Source organism: Typopeltis vanoorti, chromosome 1 (genome assembly GCF_054136105.1).
Source record: "Typopeltis vanoorti isolate ZY-2024b chromosome 1, IOZ_Tvanoo_1.0, whole genome shotgun sequence".
Classification (NCBI taxonomy): Eukaryota; Metazoa; Arthropoda; class Arachnida; order Uropygi; family Thelyphonidae; genus Typopeltis; species Typopeltis vanoorti.
In genome coordinates, this window is record NC_143549.1 from 74,114,150 (window position 1) to 74,132,236 (window position 18,087).

General features: G+C 37.1%; 1 protein-coding gene across 6 annotated transcripts in view; it reads right to left on the bottom strand.

The window, feature by feature from the left end:
• The window catches only part of LOC150110091 (uncharacterized), an 85,904-nt gene that overhangs the window by 24,168 nt on the left and 43,649 nt on the right, over window positions 1-18,087 (bottom strand). For all 6 annotated transcript variants that reach the window (XR_016548826.1, XR_016548824.1, XR_016548823.1 and 3 more), the window contains exon 4: window positions 11,914-12,144. Coding sequence is in view for 3 of the 6 variants with exons in the window: in XM_090397905.1 (XP_090254031.1) it covers window positions 11,914-12,144 (231 nt within the window). In the remaining 3 variants the exon portion in view is untranslated. The remainder of the gene's footprint in view (window positions 1-11,913; window positions 12,145-18,087) is intronic.

Sequence of the window (18,087 nt, forward strand, 5' to 3'; positions counted from 1 at the left end):
GTCATTGAACAATTCTAGTATGTCCTCTGCATCAGTCACTCTATTCCCATTTTTAACCCACAATATCAGGCCACATATCTAAAAAATTCCCTAGGATTTTCTTTTTATTTTCTTCTTATTATTAATACCACCCAAGACCACATGGAGTCAAAGACTAATCTGGGAGGTCCTTTTATCACACACACAGCTCATCATACCGTGTTTTAAACACATTCAAACTCTTTGCAGACACCACATTCTCAGGCAAGGCATTCTAATCATTCACAACTCTGCACAAAAAAAACCCTGCCTCTCACTCCCCTACTCACACCCTCTTTATACAGTTTTCAGAGATGACCTCTGGTTCTCCCCTGATCTCCCACTATTCTCTGTAAAATTTCTCCAGCATTGATCCTATAACAATCCCTTACCAACTTGTAGGTCTCTATCATATCTTCCCCTCTTCTTCCTGTCCACCAGACTCTGCAAATTATAACTTCTCAATCTTTCCTCATACTCGACATTCCAGAGGTCAGAAACTACCATAGTCAGTCGCCTTTGGACCCTTTCCAACATCTCTTCATCCTTCTGAAAACCAGGTGAACAAATCTGGGCACAACAGTCCATGTGTGGCCTAATCAAAGCGGAACAAGAATCTCCCTACTTCCACACTTCAGTGTCCTCTGCATCATTCCCAGAAGCCTTTGTGTTATCTTCACAATTTTTGCAATGTCTCCCCAAAATTGTAGATCCTTATCCACTATCACCCCCAGATCTCTTATTTCCTCCACCTCCACAATACATTCTCATCAAGCAAAAATTCTGCATCCCATCTTTGTTTTCCAAATTTTAAAACCTTACATTTTGCAACATTGAACTCACATCCCCATTTCTGTGCCCAATCACTCAATCTATTCAAGTCTTTCTGTAAAGCCACAACATCTTCACTACACTTCATGGTTCGTCCCAACTTTGCATCATTGGTAAACAACTGAATATCTCCATCCAAATCCTCACCTATATCATTAATATATAGAAGTTAAACAGTAATGGACCTAAAACAGACCACTGAGGCACTCCACTAGTGACTTTCCTTTTCCTGGATATCGCTCCCCCCCATACACAACTTGTTGATACCTATCAGATAGCCAATCTCCGATCCTATGCACCAATCTAATATTCAACCCCATTTGCTCTAGTTTGACTGTCAACCTATCATGAGATACTCTATGAAAAGCCTTTGTGAAATCCAAGTATATTCTATGTATCCTTTTCCTCTGTCCAAGGAAGCAGTCACTTTATTGTAACAAGTAAGTAGATTTCTAAAACATGACCTCCCTGTAGCAAATCCATGCTGTCTATCAAAGATAATACCATTGTTATCAACTCAACTCTGGATCCCAGTTATCACAAGCTTCTCCAACAACTTAACCACAACACCTGACACACACAGACAGGCCTATAGTTTGATGCTTGAGTTCGATCACCTCCTTTATGAAGTGGCACAATCTTGCCCTCCTTCCACTCCTTAGGAACTTGACCGAGTGCAAGACTCATATTAAAAAAATATGTCAAGGCAGGTGTCTTAACTCCCTGGCACATTCTTTCAGAATACGTGGTGATATATTATCAAGTCCTTCATCCTTATTAACATCTAGTTTACTCAACTCCCCATACACCTCTTTCTTACTTACAGTCAGTCTCTCCTCCTCATCATCAACTGCTCTCAATCCCTACATGAAGTCACATTCATATTGAATACACAAGACTGAACGATCTTTATGAACTGCTCATTAAGTATCTCCACCACACATTCTGTATCAGCTGTCTTGATACCATTTTCTCCAATCAATGTCATCCTTCCATAATTATTCTTTCTTTTGCTGGTTACATATCTAAAGAACTCCTTAGGATAGGATTCTTTTTGGCTTTATTAGCTAACTGCTGTTCATAACTCTCTTTAGCTACCCTCGCCAAACAAGTCACCCTCCTTGCTTGGTCTTTGTAGACCTCATGGAATTGGTTATTTCCACTTCTCTTATGCTGCCTCCACAATGCCCTTTTTCTCTATCACATGCTTAATCTCTTTATTCATCCATCTCACACCCACCTTATTTAACCTTCTCACCCTTGGAATACATTTAGACATTGCATCTACTAAATAGTTTTTGAAAATCCCCCAAGGCCTGCATTGATCTCTTTTCCAGCTAACTCCTCATTCCATGCTACAAACGCAAGCTGTCCCCTGAGCTCTTCATAATCATCCCCATTATAGTTCCATATATATTTACCCTTTTCTCACAGAGGTCCTCGCACTGCTGGCAATCACTCAGGTAATCACCTCATGGTCACTCTCACCAATTGGTGAATGATTTGACACCTCATTTATAATTACCTCCTCCGATGAGATGACCAAATCCAAGACCCTCAATCCTCGTGTGCCCTCTGTTACATACTGTCTGAGGTAGTTATCCCTCAAAAACTCAAGAAACTCATTTTCTTTGCTTCCAGTTGCTATCTCATCATTACAGTCTATATTGCCACAATTAAATCACCCTTTTCTTATTTACTTCGCTAATTTGATTGTACATTTCATTATCACCACCATGCACATTACCTGGTTTATAACAACATTCCACCAAGTATTTGATTCTATTCACCTCTATCTCACACCATACAGCCTCAAAAACACTGGCACTATTTCCCTCTGGCACCTCTGCTTTATTTGGACATAACTCTTTCTCTATCATCAATAGCATAGCACTCTCCCCCTCCCTTTTTACCCCTTCTAACCTCAAGAAACACATCATACCCTTCCATCTCTATTCCTGTCAGGATGTCGTCCTCTTCCAACCATGTCTCACTTATTTTGACAATCTTTGGGCTAACAGATGCAATTAGTGCAACCATTTTATCTGCCTTGTTTCTTATACTTCTAGCATTTGTATACAAACACAACAGATCATTTCTGGATCTACAGCTAGTTCCACTGATACCACTCACTCGATGTGATCTCTCCATGCTCGACTGGGACCATTTCCCTTTCTGCTTCTTCATTTTAAAACCCTTTTCAATTCCAACTGTTTCCTCTTGATCCCTGGTCATCCCATTCCTTTCCTGCCTACACATGCTCACCTCCTCTTGGAGCATCCACCTCGCTCATGCTGTGTACCCCTGTCCACCCTGAGCCTCTCCATTTCCCTGCTCCTCTTGCACACCCATTCTCCCATTTTCTATACTCATACCACTAACTTCTCCATTCATAACCACCTATTCAATCTCTCTTGTCTTACTCTCCCACATCACTTCCCACTCGATCTGATTCATTCTCTCCAAGCGACTCACACCATAACCACTCAAATGCAGTCAATAGCTCCCATACAGCTCACTTCTTCCCTCAAACTCATTCCACACATTAAAAAACTATACTCCCATCTCCTCACACATTTCAGCCAGCATATCATTCATAATCCTTGCTCTCCGCCTCATTTCACCACAGTCATACCTAGGCAACACGTTAACTACCCTTCCTGTCACACTATTCTCTTTTATCCTTCTAAGCAGCCTCCTGATATCCATTCTGACACACTCTTTGTCCTCTCTCAAATCATTCGTACCTATTAATACTATTAATTCTGACACACTCTTTGTCCTCTCTCAAATCATTCATATCTATTAATACTATTAACTCTTTTGCTCACTCATATCCAATGCCTCAATCACTCTACTCACTTTAGCACCCGGAAAACACAACTTGTGCATTCTATCCTCCAGCACAGCTTTAATTAATGAAGTCGCCATACGCCACTCACTTATCTTTCGTTAACTCTTTCATGGCATCATTATTTATTTTAATAGTTTTTACCCGAATTTTCTTAATTTCATTCCACATCCATTTCATTTCTTGCCTCATCCAATCCAGTTCAACTTCTGAATCTCGTGAAATATTCTCACTATCATTCAATCTTTCTAACTCTCGACCCCCCTCTTCCCACTTTCACTCTCATTCATCCTTCTTTATTTCTGTACTTTCGGTCTTCACTATCATTCTTTCATTTTCACACACTCATTCGTCTTTCTTCGTTTCTGTACTTTCAGTCCAACATGCGTGGAACTTTCGCTATCATCCATTCTTTCGATTTTTTTCACTTTCGAATTCTGCGTCACGCCATTTCTAGTTTCATTCGTTCTCTCAATTTCATTTCCTTCCACCACTCTCACCTCACTTTTGTCCCTTTTAACATCTGTTACGGTTTTCAAATCGCTCTTTTTCTTTTTTACTGATTTTTTAACATTTTTTTTGCCCCCCTTTCTCACCATCCTTCTCTTTCAAACGTACACTCATTTTCCCCATGACAATCTCGCAACTAACACTTTCTGTCATCAATTTCATATTTGCATTCATCAATTCCTCGTTTTCAGGTCACACTTCACACACACACACTCATTCCATCTGCACCAAATATCCACAAATCATTTATGTAATTGAAAAAATACATATAACAGACCTCACACTTAACGAAACGACTGAAATCTAAATTAAAGTCATGGAATGACAATGCCGCTGCCATTTTTTGCAGGTTACTAAGTCTAATAATAATGATTTCATAATTAAGTTTTGGCAAAAAAAATCCCCCACACTAATAAAACTGGTTGTGCACAATGTTCAGCCTCTCTTACTCAAATAATTACGCATATATATAGGGTGTCCCAAAATTCACACAAGATTTAAATTTAGCGCCATTTGTGCGGTAAAGTGTTGCCAACGAGAAAAAAAAAAGACAGCATGACAGCTGACAGTTCAGAGTTATTAAAAATGGAGTGCTACACGAAAGAACAACGCATTTTCATTGTTGAGCAATATTTTAAAAATAATGAAGGTTTGGCTGGAAGTCTGGTCTGGAAGTTGTTTGGGAAAGGGAGTTTTGTGAGCAATTAAGCTTGCCCACTGAGGGCAGTTGTGTTAGCTAAGAACAGTTGGGAGTATAGCCTTTGGTCTTTTATATTTGAAGAAGTCTGTTTTGCTGTAATTGACAGCTTGTACCAGCGAGTTTGAATGCAAACTTGATTTGACGAGGAATTTTTCTGTGAGATCATGAAGAAAGGAGATGTATGGAATGCCGGTTTCTCGATGAATCTGTGAATTTCTGATGAACCATGAGGCATTTATTTTAGATACCAAGGTTGAAGTAACACAGAAGTCATATTTCATATACAATTAGTCAAAAGGTGTCACAACTTATTACTAAAATACTCTGGATTAGAGATAGATGTTGAAAGTTTTTCCACTTGGTTATACTATAAATTAAAGTTGCCAAGAGTTATATTCTTGGTTTCATGCTTTATTCAAGTGTAAGCAAACAAAGTTTGTGTGTGTGAAGTCACTTTGCAACTGGGAACTACAGTCATGTATATTATGCTTACGAGCATTATACATGTCTGTAAGGATATGTGCACTGCATTACGAGGATACTAAAGCAATTGATGTAAAGTCATTTGCCTCTATACACAAGTAACCCAGTCATGAAGTGACTTCACATGCAAACTTTGTTTGCTTACACTTAGAATAAGGATGCAACTAAGAATATAACTTCTTGGCATCTTTAATTTATATTATCACTCACAGTACTATTATTCTCATTTAAAATAACTTCGGTCTCACCAGTTCTGCTCTCCTGACCTCTTGCTCACATCACTTGTTCCTTCTTACAGCAATAGTTTCTCTAACTGACTCACACCAAATCCATTCAAATGTAACCCGTCACTTTTTGTACATTTCCATGCTTCCTTCAAATGCATCTCACACAGTCACAAACTCCACTCTATTATCCTGACACAGCACTGCCAAAATACCATTCATGACCCCTGCTCTTCATCTCAACTTTCCATTATCATATAGGCAACACAGCCCACCTTTCCAACCATCCAACCACTCTCATCAACAATATATCTAGGCAACATAGATCACCTATCGAACCACATCCGCAACAATATACTGATATCCATTCTTACAGCTATTTATGTCCATATAAGTCATTTGTTACAAAAACCATCACCACCTTGCTTGCATGCTAATTCTCCCTCCTGAAAAACACACCTAATGGAATCTCTCATTTACCACACCTCTAATAATGGAATCTCCATACATCATTATTCTCGAGTCATTCGTACCTCTTATTCTCTGCTTTCCTTTGCTATAAGCTTTTGTACTCATCCATTCATATCTACTAAACACTCACTATGCATATTTATCATTTCAATTCTCATTATTATTATTATTATTCCTGACACCTCCAAGGAGTCCAAAGAATCATCACGGAAGGAACCCTACAACTGCCTCAACCACCAATACACCGAACCTCTACTACGAATCATCTCCATTAACACCATCTACCGCCCACCTACACCACAACTAGAATTTTTTGTCTGTAAATTGCATGTGTTATGAAGGGCCAATTTGTCTGTATGCAGGATGAAAAACCTGAGGGTCTGGGAGAAAAAAAACTTGCTACCTCCGTTATGAGATCGGCTAACTCACCTTCGATTAAAATCGTCCAAATAAAGATTCCTCCCGTCGTGACGAGAATCGAACTTAGGCCTATTCCAATCAAAGGACGCAATGTACCATCATTCTTCCAATTGTGCTACGGAGGCGCTTAATTAATATGATCAATTCAGTTTTCAAGTTTCGCATCCTGGCGATTACACTATCTGAAAACACACCCCAACTCAACATCACCAGAGTTAAAGATCGGTAGTGTCAACATAAGAAGCCTGAATAGCAAAGAAATGGAGCTAGCTGAGGAATTAGATAAGTACCAGATCGACATAATAGGGGTGACTGAAACAAAAAAGACAAAAACTGGTGAGATCTTTTTGAGCAATAAACACAAAATGTTTTATTAAGGCAATGACAGTCAAGGAAAAGAAGAAGTAGCCATAGTATTCAACACTAAATACGAGGCTAATCTTCTTGAATGGCAGACAATATCAAGTAGAGTGATGTGGGTAACTGGACAATGAGACTTATTTGTGCCTAAGGTCCCACAGAAGGTTCTACTAAGGTAGAAGTGGAGCAATTTTTTGAAGCTTTAGAAAAAGCAACTGACACAATGAAAAAGGAAAAGCTGGTCCTTGTTGGGGATCTAAATAGAAGAGTAGGAAATGATTGTAAGACATACAAAAATATTTGGGAAAATTTGGAGAAAAGAGCAAAGCTAATAATAATGGCAAATATCTCTTGGATTTCTGCTCAGGACATGGACTGGTTATTACTAACACCATGTTCCAACATAAAAATGTGCACAAATTCACATGGAGAGAAGAGGCAAGGAATAAGAAAAGTCTCATTGACTATGTTATTGTTGATAGTGATGTTTTCTACCTGGTGCAGGACACCAGAGTGTACAGAGGATTTGAAATTGAAAGTGATCACTATTTAGTCTTGAGCAGAATAAAATTGAATTTCATATTGAAAAGAATGACATGTAAGAAAGTTTTAAAGCGAATAAAAGTTGAGCAGTTCTCAGATGTGAACTGTAGACTAAAATACACAAAGATTATTGAAGAAAAAATGATAGAGTTTGAGAACAGGAACGAAACCTTCGGAGAGCCATGTGGTGAGGTTGTCTGCAAGGATAGATAAATTAGAACTCCCTGGTGGACACAAGAAGTTAAAGAGGCAGTGAATGAAAAGAAGAAAGGATATCAAAAGTTCCTGGCAAATAAATCAGCTTGTGCTCTTAGAGAATACAGAGACAAATGTAAGAAACTAGCTAAACAAAAGTCATGGGAGGACTTTGGCAAGAGCATAGAAAATAAATATCAAGAAGGTGGCAAAATATTCTGGAGATTGTTGAAGAAGCTTAGAAATGGAGGAAAGAGTGCTGTAAAAGGAGTTAGAGATGATAAAGGTGATATGAAAACCAGAGAAAAAGATATCCTTGAAGTATGGCATAATTACTTTGAAAAATTGCTAAATGAAACAAGCAGTGATAGTACAATGGTAAAAAACACTGAACAGGCATGCAGTCAGGAATACATATCCATACTTGAAGTAGGAAAAGCTATCAAAGGCTTGAAATGTGGAAAGTCAGCAGGAGTAGATGATATTCGACCAGAAATGCTGAAGCATGGTGGTATAAGAGTCTTACGGTGGATGCATAGTTCAGAATGCCTGGACAGAGGGGCAAATTCCCGATGATTGGAGTGGAGCTCTCATAGTAACCATATATAAAAAGAGAAATAAAACTGAATGTGAGAATTACAGAGGTGTATACTTGAGAAACAGTTCAGAAGAATTGTGGAAGAAAACCTTGGTGAAGAACAAGCTGGATTCAGGCCAAATAGAGGCTAATATTCAGAGCCAAGTAGAAGTACAGGAAGGTGGTTTAATGTTAAATCTAGTGTCAGACAAAGATGTACATCATCCCCTCTGTTACTCATTATCTATATGGATCACATTATTATGAAAGAAAGTGGTATCAAACCTGATATCAAAATTGCAGATGTTAATCTCAGCTCTTTGCTTTAGGCAGATGATGTTATACTTCTAAATAAATCTGCTACAAGTCTGCAAGACTCCCTAAATAAATTGAATAACTGTTGTAATAGATATGGTATGAAGATCAGCATTAAAAAGACAAAGACAATGAAAATAAGCAGAAATATTGAAAATATCAACTGCATTGTGAATGGAAAACCTATAGAACAAGTAAAACATTTCAGCTTCTTAGGCATCATTTTTAGTGAATATGGTAAATTAAATATAGAAATAGACAACAGAATCAACAAAGCTGGTATGGTAAGAATTCAACTGAATAAATTTATATGGAATAAGAGAGAAATTAGTCAAAACACTAAATCAGCTGTATACAAGACAATATTCAAACCAATTTTAACTTATGGATCTGAAAGCTGGGTCAGAAGTAAAACACTTGACCAAAGACTAGAACTGCAGATATGAGAGTCCTGAGAAAGATTAGGGGCATGAAGAGATGGCATCGATGGCAATATCATATTAAAAATGAGGATATTAGAAAAGAACTTGATATTGTCAGCATCTGGGAATGCGTTAGCAGAGCTAATCTCAGGTGGTATGGTCACTTAAACAGAATGGGCGAGGAAAGATTTGCAAAACAAGTGTTCTCTGCCAGGTTGGCAGGAAAACGACCAAGAGGAAGACCAAGATATAGGTAGATTGATACGGTACAATGTGCCTTTAGACAATAGAAATATGATCTGATAATGTCGGAGTCTTGAGTAACAGACTGATTTGGAGGAAAATTGTAGATAGGAAGTTAGTAATGATGTAAATTTTTCATGTAGTATTATCATATCCTTGTACAACCCTTGAGGGTACATGCCAGGAATTTGATGATGATGATGATGATGTAAGTCTGTCATTCATTTCTTTAGTTTCTTCATTCTGATATTCCTTCGCTTTTATAAGAAACAAAAGCGAGTGACACCCACAGTGTCACTCGCTTTTGTTTCTTCAGCTATACTTTCGTAGTTCTGATCACTCCCATTCTGTCATTTATTCAATCATTTGCTCTTGCAGTTGCTTCCATTCTGTGATTCATATGGTCATTTGCTCCCATAATTATGTGGTCTTTTATTCCATCATTAGCCAGTTACGTATTTAATGATAACTTGTAGTGCAACAGAATATCACAATTTCAACATATCCACACTCTCTCTCTCTCGTCTCCTTTCAGTCTCTCTTCACAAACTCTTCATTCTGACACATATACGAGTTGCATTCAACAGAACATACCATCCTCGAAAAGTCCATGACATTAATTACGTTTGATTTTCGTGTAGCCCGATTTGCCCAAATTCCTGATCTAGTTAGTACCATCCATTCACTGCAAACTTCAAAAATAATTTTCAGCAGTAACTTTTCCCTGCCTAAGTGGCACTCAAGCATCCTAAATAAGACAGATATTGTGCAAATGTTGGTTATTGCTTAGTGAAAAATGCTTAGGAGCTCCCTTGAGACATCTGTGTAATAATAAATGATGCTGTCTGTTTGCATTTTCTACAGATGTTTCCTTTGAACTCTAGCACATGCAGTGGCTACTCAACACATCCTAACCCCTAACTTTTCTCTTCTCTCTTGAATATTTTCTGAAGAAAATATTCTATCACTTGGAGGTGGTAATATACCCTTCAAATCTAATGTTAATTAATTTTTTCTTTTTCCTCAACTTACTGTCCATCTGCAATATTACAGGTTGAAAAACTCCTTGTGTATGGGATTATCATAAAAAAAAGGTGATTATCCTTGAAAACTCTATAAAGGAGTAGTAAGCTAGGGAGTGAGAAGTAGCTTTTAGCTTGGAGAATAAGGGTGCATATGAGGAATTGTAAAAGAGCACGGTGAATGTATGCAGGACCATCGCCAGATTAGATCGCATCCTGAGGCAAAACAATTAAATATCGCTCCTAATGGATTATAAGACAAAAATATAAGAAAATCTCCATTTGCTATTGTTTTTATTACAAGAGAAACATTAACACAAAGTGATTACATAATAATATTAATTAAATGTTTGGATATTGCAGAATAAAACTGTTTATAAGTTCTTCTAAATTAAAATTATAAGCTATGTCCGCCTCTATCGATATAGTTGCTAGATCAACCAATCTTTCTTGGGTCATTGCTGTTCCAAATAATTTTTAATCAATTTATACTTGGAAAAGCTTATTTTTCCACATTTGCTATGCTAACAGGAATTGTTAGATCAGCGACGGCACCTACCACAATATGGCTGAACAAATGCCCTTATTAAGCCACACCGTCAGGCAGGCTGCCTCTATGCTGCACCCTGTCGAAGTACTGAATGTAAGGATTACAAACAAAGATGTGTTATGACAGACTTGTTTTGGCATTTAGCATGGACCTTCTGTAATGATTTTGATTCAGCAGTGATCCTGTGATGATGATGATGATAATATCAAGTAAGAAATTAATTATCTTAATTATTAATTAATTATAAATAGATGTTTTAAAATTTTCATAATATCACTGCATTTTATCATTTAAAGCTCTTTCGAATGCTTCTACCTCTTTTTCCATTAAAGCAAAATCATCATAATCCTTATCAGATAACCACATATTATTCTCATCATCTTCTGAAACACGAGAATTTCCTTCAATATCTTTTGTAATTGATCTGCATTCATTCAACAGCCCATTTTGCTGAGCTGCATCAAGTAATCCAGAAAGAAATGGATCTAATTCAGAATATTCAATACTGCACCCTCTAAAATTATCATTGCTTTTTATCTTCTCATTTCTTTTAAGCTTAGCATTTATATCATGAACACATGCATTTTCAGTGGATGTCTCAAAATTCTCCACTGATGCATCGTGTTTATTATAAACATTGTGAGAGTGTTCTCTAGTTGAATCCTGATCTGCCAATAGGCATGGGGATTTCAACTTAATAGAGATTTTTTCATTGCAGATTTGCCTGCTATCAGATGAATTTATAATTGACTTTACTTGTTCATTATTAGCAATACTTATATTAAAATCCTTGTTTTCAGTCAATAATTTGCTTTTATCAATTAGCACTGAAGCATTTACTTCATTACTGTCCACATTAACTGACAGCTTCTGTAAATCACCAAATGCAAAACCATATTGATCCCTACATTTGAAGCATAATATTCCTGGATAATGTAATTCTATTAATGGAGTACAAATACTAACATTACTTTGCCTTATTTGACTAATTCCTCTGAAATCGGGAGGATTGTTTTTATAGTTATTTATACTGCCATCAGATTTGAGAAATTGGTCTGTCACACACTCTGTGGATGAGTACACACTTAATGGGATTATTTCTTCAGTAGTACTTAAGCTGCTTGATGGAGAATATGCTGTATCAGTAATATTTTCATAAATGTTTAAGTGATTCTTACTGTTCTCAGAGTTGTCAGTGCTACCTTGACCCATTTCTCCTATACTCGATGCACTGCTGGATGGAGAATATTCCATATTAAAAGAATTACTGTTTTCAGGAAGAGAATCAATATGAAGCAATAACTTTTCTTTTTGTAGATTCATATGTACTTCAGGAACTCTACAAGTATATACTTTTACTTTTATCTTCTCATTTCTTTTTGCCTTAGTGCTCATATCATGTTGTGATTCTGGAAACAAAACACATTGTTTTACCAATTTGAATAAATATTCTATAAACTTCTAAATCAAAAAAAAAATTATATATATATATATATATTTATAAAATTAATATTTAACTGACTAGAACCTGAGAAAGTATAACACAAAAAACTTTAATAAATCACGACTAGTTTCATCGGTGTTCCGATTTCTTCAGGTGAGTAAGAAATAACACAAAACTTATAAAACTAACAAGATAAAAAACATGGACTTTCCAGCTTAACAAAAAGAAGAAGAATGGTAACAGTCATTTTGAATTGGTGACTGCGTGCTATTGTTAGCATGAGTTGAAAGTGAATGACAGCTAATTTTAGAGTGCCAGTACTGGATTACTGCACTATGGGAATCAGGCAAATTGTAGCTCAGATTGTTGTTCATGTGTGAAGAGTCCAGAACTATTTCTTTGGATTCTACAATTCGTCTTTCAAATTCATCCTTGCATATATATAAATTGGTTGTGCAGTCCCAATCAACTTGGTGTTGACGTTCTTCGAGGTTAGAGTTGGCAGAGAAAAGGACATGACTGGAAAGGGCGCTCACTCATGTTCTACCGTAATAGATCTCATTCTATGTTCCTCAAGATGTAGTGAAATAGATTTATCTGTCTGGCCAAAATAAGGTTGACCACAGTCGCACATAACTTTATAAACATCAGGAAAATGCAGTTGGTTGTGTTTTGGTTTTGGTCGACTCAGAAAAGAATGAAGTTTTGGCAGAGTTGTATAGTCAGTCTTTACGTTGAATTTCTTCATAATCCTAGATAGTTTTGAGGTAAGAGAGCTAATAAATGGTAACTGTATGTGAGTGATAAGGTTAGATTCATCTTCTTGTCAAGGTTGTTGGCATGGCCTCAAACGTTTATGATGTTACATGATGAATATCCATTATTTAAGAAGGTGTTTTTCAGGAAGTTAAGTTCTATTTGTCTTCTGTGGAAGTAAGACATCTTGCATGATGGGCAAGGGTGGAGATGATGCCAAGTTTTTGAGGAGGGAAGTGATGAGAAGAGGCATGCAAATATCTGTCAGTGTGGGTGGTTTTTCGATAAATTAAGAATTTAAGATAGTCATGTAATCTACTGATCTTTAGATCCAAGAAGGGGAGAATGCCATTAATCTCTAGTTCTGATATGAATTTAATGTTGTTATGTTGATTATTTAAATGGTTTAGGAAGTTTTGTAGTTCCTCTAAACCATGTTCCCAGATAAGGAAGATGTCATCTATGTAATGTAAACAGTTTAGGTTTTAAAGTAGCTAAAGAAATAGCTCTCTCTCTTCAAAATCTTGTAAAAAATGTTAGCTAAGACTGGGGATAGAGGGCTGCCCATAGCTAACCCGCTTGTTTGTTTATATATTTTATCTTCGTAGCAGAAATAGCCGGAATTAATGCAGTGTGTTAGTAGAGCACATATTTTCTTAGAAACCTTGTCCTTAAGAAGACTCAGAACTTCATCTGTAGGTACATTCGTAAAAAAAGACACGATGTCAAAACTCACCATTCTGTCAGAGTCTTTGATATTTAAATTTTTTATTTTTGAGATGAAATCTTCAGAGTTTTTGATGAAAGAGGAGGAATTGCCAACTAGATGTTTTAAAGAAGCTGCAAGATATTTAGACAGATTGTAAGTAGGTGAGTCAATACCTTCCACAATAGGTCTTAAAGGAGTGTCAGCCTTGTGGATCTTAGGCAGGCTGTACAAACGAGGAATGAGGAGATGGAGAGAGCAGAGAGAGAGATAGTCTTGTGTGTCTAGGAAGTTCAGATGTAGATTTTAGAAGATTGTTTGTACGGTTATGAGGTTCTCTTGTGGGATCACTTTCTAGAATAGAATAGGTATCAGAACCTAATAAGTTGTTAATCTTTGAACGATAGTCAGATTTGTCTAAGATTACAGTTGCATTCCCTTTATCAGCAGGTAAGATAATAATATCATTGTTGTTACGAAGTAGGTGGATTGCTTTTCTTTCTGTCAGAGATAGATTATCTGTAGGACGATGACTGTTGTTTATTGTGAAGATGGAATCGATCTTAAGTAGATTCGCAGCTTGTTTTGGTAACTGCACAGCCGCCTTTTTAACTTTTGTAAGAGAGAGTTCTTTAGGAATGGAGGTCGGAGAAGGAAAAAAGTTAAGCCCGTTTGAGAGCACACAAAGTTCTGTAGGAGAAAGAGTGTGTGAGGATTTGTTAATCACAACATTTCTTAAATTTTGTGAATTGATATGGGGGTTGGCGAGTTTACTCCTGATTAAGTTGGTTGAATTTTCTGATAAGAATTAATTTGTTGGAGTGTTGCGATCTAGAAGCACGGAGAGAGCTCATTTTTTTAATATTAATCCAGAACCTGTTATCTAAAGATGAACTTCAGTTATTTTCTAAAGAATCTCTTTTGGAGAAAAAAGAAGCTAACATGGACTTGGTATCTGCAATTCTTTCATTTAATAAATCAAGTTTAGCCTTGCGGTAGATATTATAAACACGTTTAGTGCGTATCGATTCTTTGAACTCTAAAAACTTCGATTCTTTGAACTCTAAAAACTTGTGGATGACAGAGTGAAATTTGCATCTTTTCAGAAAGACTAACCTGTTAATGAAAAGTCCAATCTTTACCAGAGTTTTCTGATATTCCTTGATATGATGTACATTAATCTCGTCAGAAGGTAGATATATATTGTCATTGGGATTGACTCGGGATGTATACATTTATAAAATTAATATTTAACTGACTAGAACCCGAGAAAATATAACACAAAAAACTTTAATAAATCACAACTAGTTTCATCAGTATCCCAACTTCTTCAGGTGAGTAAGAAATAACACAAAACTTATAAAATTAACAAGGTAAACAACATGGACTTTCCAGCTTAATAAAAAAAAAGAAGAATGGTAACAGTCATATTTGAATTGGTGACTGTGTGCTATTGTTAGCATGAGTTGAAAGTGAGCGACAGCTAATTTTAGAGTGCCAGTACTGGATTACTGCACTATGGGAATCAGGCAAATTGTAGCTCAGATTGTTGTTCATGTGTGAAGAGTCCAGAACTATTTCTTTGGATCCTAAAATTCATCTTTGCATATATATAAATTGGTTGTGCAGTCCCAATCAACTTGGTGTTGATGTTCTTAGGGGTTAGAGTTGGTGGAGAAAAGAACATGACCGGAAAGGGCGCTCACTCATGTTCTACTGTAGGAGATGTCACGTCTATGTTCCTCAAGACGTAGTGAAATAGATTTATCTGTCTGGCCAAAATAAGGTCGACCACAGTCACACATAAGTTTATAAATAAACACCAAAAAATGCAGTTGGTTGTGTTTTGGTTGACTCAGAAAAGAACGAAATTTTGGCAGAGTTGTATAGTCGGTCTTTATGTTGAATTTCTTCATAATCCTAGATAGTTTTGGGGTAAGAGAGCTAATAAATGGTAACTGTATATGAGTGATAGGGTTGGATTCATCTTGTCGAGGTTGTTAGCATGGTCTCAAATGTTTAGTGATGTTACAAGATGAATATCAATTATTTAAGAAGATGTTTTTCAGGAATTTAAGTTCTGTTTGAAGGTCTTCTTCTGTGGAAGTAAGACATCTTGCATGATGGGCAAGGGTGGAGATGATGCCAAGTTTTTGAGGAGGGAAGTGATGAGAAGAGGCATGCAAATATCTATCAGTTTGGGTGGTCTTTCAATAAATTGAGAATTTAAGATAGTCATGTAATCTACTGATCTTTAGATCCAAGAAGGGGAGAACGCAGTTAATTTGATATGAATTTAATGTTCTGATGTTGATTATTTATATATATATATATATATATATATTAATTTTTGGTTCAAATTACTACTGTTGTTATTACTACTGTTGTTACGGAGGTAGCAGGGTTTTTTCTCCCGGAAACTCGGGTTTTTCATCCCGCATACAGACAAATCGGCCCTTCAGAACACACGCAATTTACAGACAAAAAATACTAGTTGTGGTGGGCGGTAGATGGCGTTGATGGAGATGATTCGTAGTAGAGGTTCGGTGTAGTGGTTGAGACAGTTGTAGGTATCCTCCCGCGATGAGTCGTCGGACTCCTTGGAGGTATCAGGAATAATAATAATAATAATATTAGTATCATTATTCAGGTATCCATTAATGCTGCAGGATTAAATCACAGGTAAATTCTCACAAAATTATCACTAGATAGTGTGGGGAATGATAATGTTGGATATGATAATGTTGGATTTTTCTAAGGCATTTGATAGGATACTACATGAAAGACTGTTGCATAAACTGGAGAATATGGGATTGGACTATAAACTCTTGACTTGGATCAGGGGATGGTTGACATATCAAAAAGTGGTATACAGTGAGTGTGAATCTGCCAGATTTAAGGTGACCAGTGGTGTACATCAGGGTTCAATCTTTGGACCATTATTGTTCAATCTATACATTAATGACATTAGGCAGGGTCTAACATCAGATGGGCTGATGATGCAAAGATAGGCAGGACAATCAGGGATGGTACTAATATTCAGCACTTACAAAATAATTTGAATAGGCTGGAAATTTAGCCAAATGAAAATGTCTCTCAGATCAATGTCAGCAAGTGTAAAGTTATGCCCATTGGCATGATTATAGTTCCAGTGGCATATTATATTAGTGGGTTTATGCTACAAGAAACTGAGGAGGCAAGGGATCTTGGCATAGGTTGATAGGAATTTGAAGTTCAAAGGTCAGATAGAAAAAGTTGCAAATACAACTCAGAGGATAATTGCAATGTTGAAGCAAACCTTGGCATGTAAGGATAAGAAAATCATTTTTCCTCTTTATAAGACTTTGATAAGACCACACCTGACAGATTTGTGTACAGATTTGGTCTCCCAGGTTTCAAGGGATAAAGAAGTTGTGGAAAGGGTGCAAAGAAGAGTTATTATAATAATAATTATTATTATTCAGGCCTCCATGGAGTCAAAAGACTCATCGTGAGAGGTCCTTCCTAAGAACATAAAATCTGTCAAGACTCATCGAGGGGAGGTCCCCCTAAGAAACACAAAGTCTATCATACCACTCCTTGAACTCACTGACTGTTCTCGCTCTCACCACTCCATCAGGCAATGCATTGCATGGTTCAACCACCCTCCATGCAAAGAAACCACTCCTCACCCACTTTCTCAGAGTTTCCTTTCATAACTTCCTGGGATGGCCTCTTGTTATCACTCCCTCCCACTGTTCAACCAAGCAAAAGAACTCCCCAGTGTCAACCCTGTAACCACCTCTCAACAGTTTAAAAGTCTCAATCATATCACCACTCCTTCTTCTATCCACCAAACTCTGCAGTCCACATTCCCTCAGCCAATCCTCATAACTCTCATTGTACAGTCCTGAAACCATCTTTGTTATCTGCCTTTGTACCCTTTCCACAGTTAATTTATCCCCTTCAAATCCTGGGGACCAAATCCAAGAACAATAGTCCAAGTGTGTCTGATCAGGGTCTTATACACTGGAATGATAACTGTTTTATCACTGCAGGTCAGCGTCCTTCTCATTATTGCAGCAATCCTCTGTGTTACCTTCACCACCTTTGCAATATGTCTCCTAAATTTCAGGTTTCTATCAATCATCAACCCCAGATCTCTTGTCTCCCCTACTTCCTCCAGTATAACTCCTCCCATAGAGTATGCAGTATCTCATCGATGTTTGCCAAACCTCAAGACCTTACATTTTGCTGCATTAAACCGACATCCCCCATTCATTTGCCCATCTATCCAGCTTATTCAAAATCCTCTTGCAAGGCTGCCGCATCTGCACTATTATTAATAATCCTTCCCAGCTTTGCATCATCTGCAAACAACTGAATATCCCCTTACAATCCACTGACAATGCCATTGATATAAAGGTTAAATAGTATAGGTCCCAGTACTGAGCACTGTGGGACCCC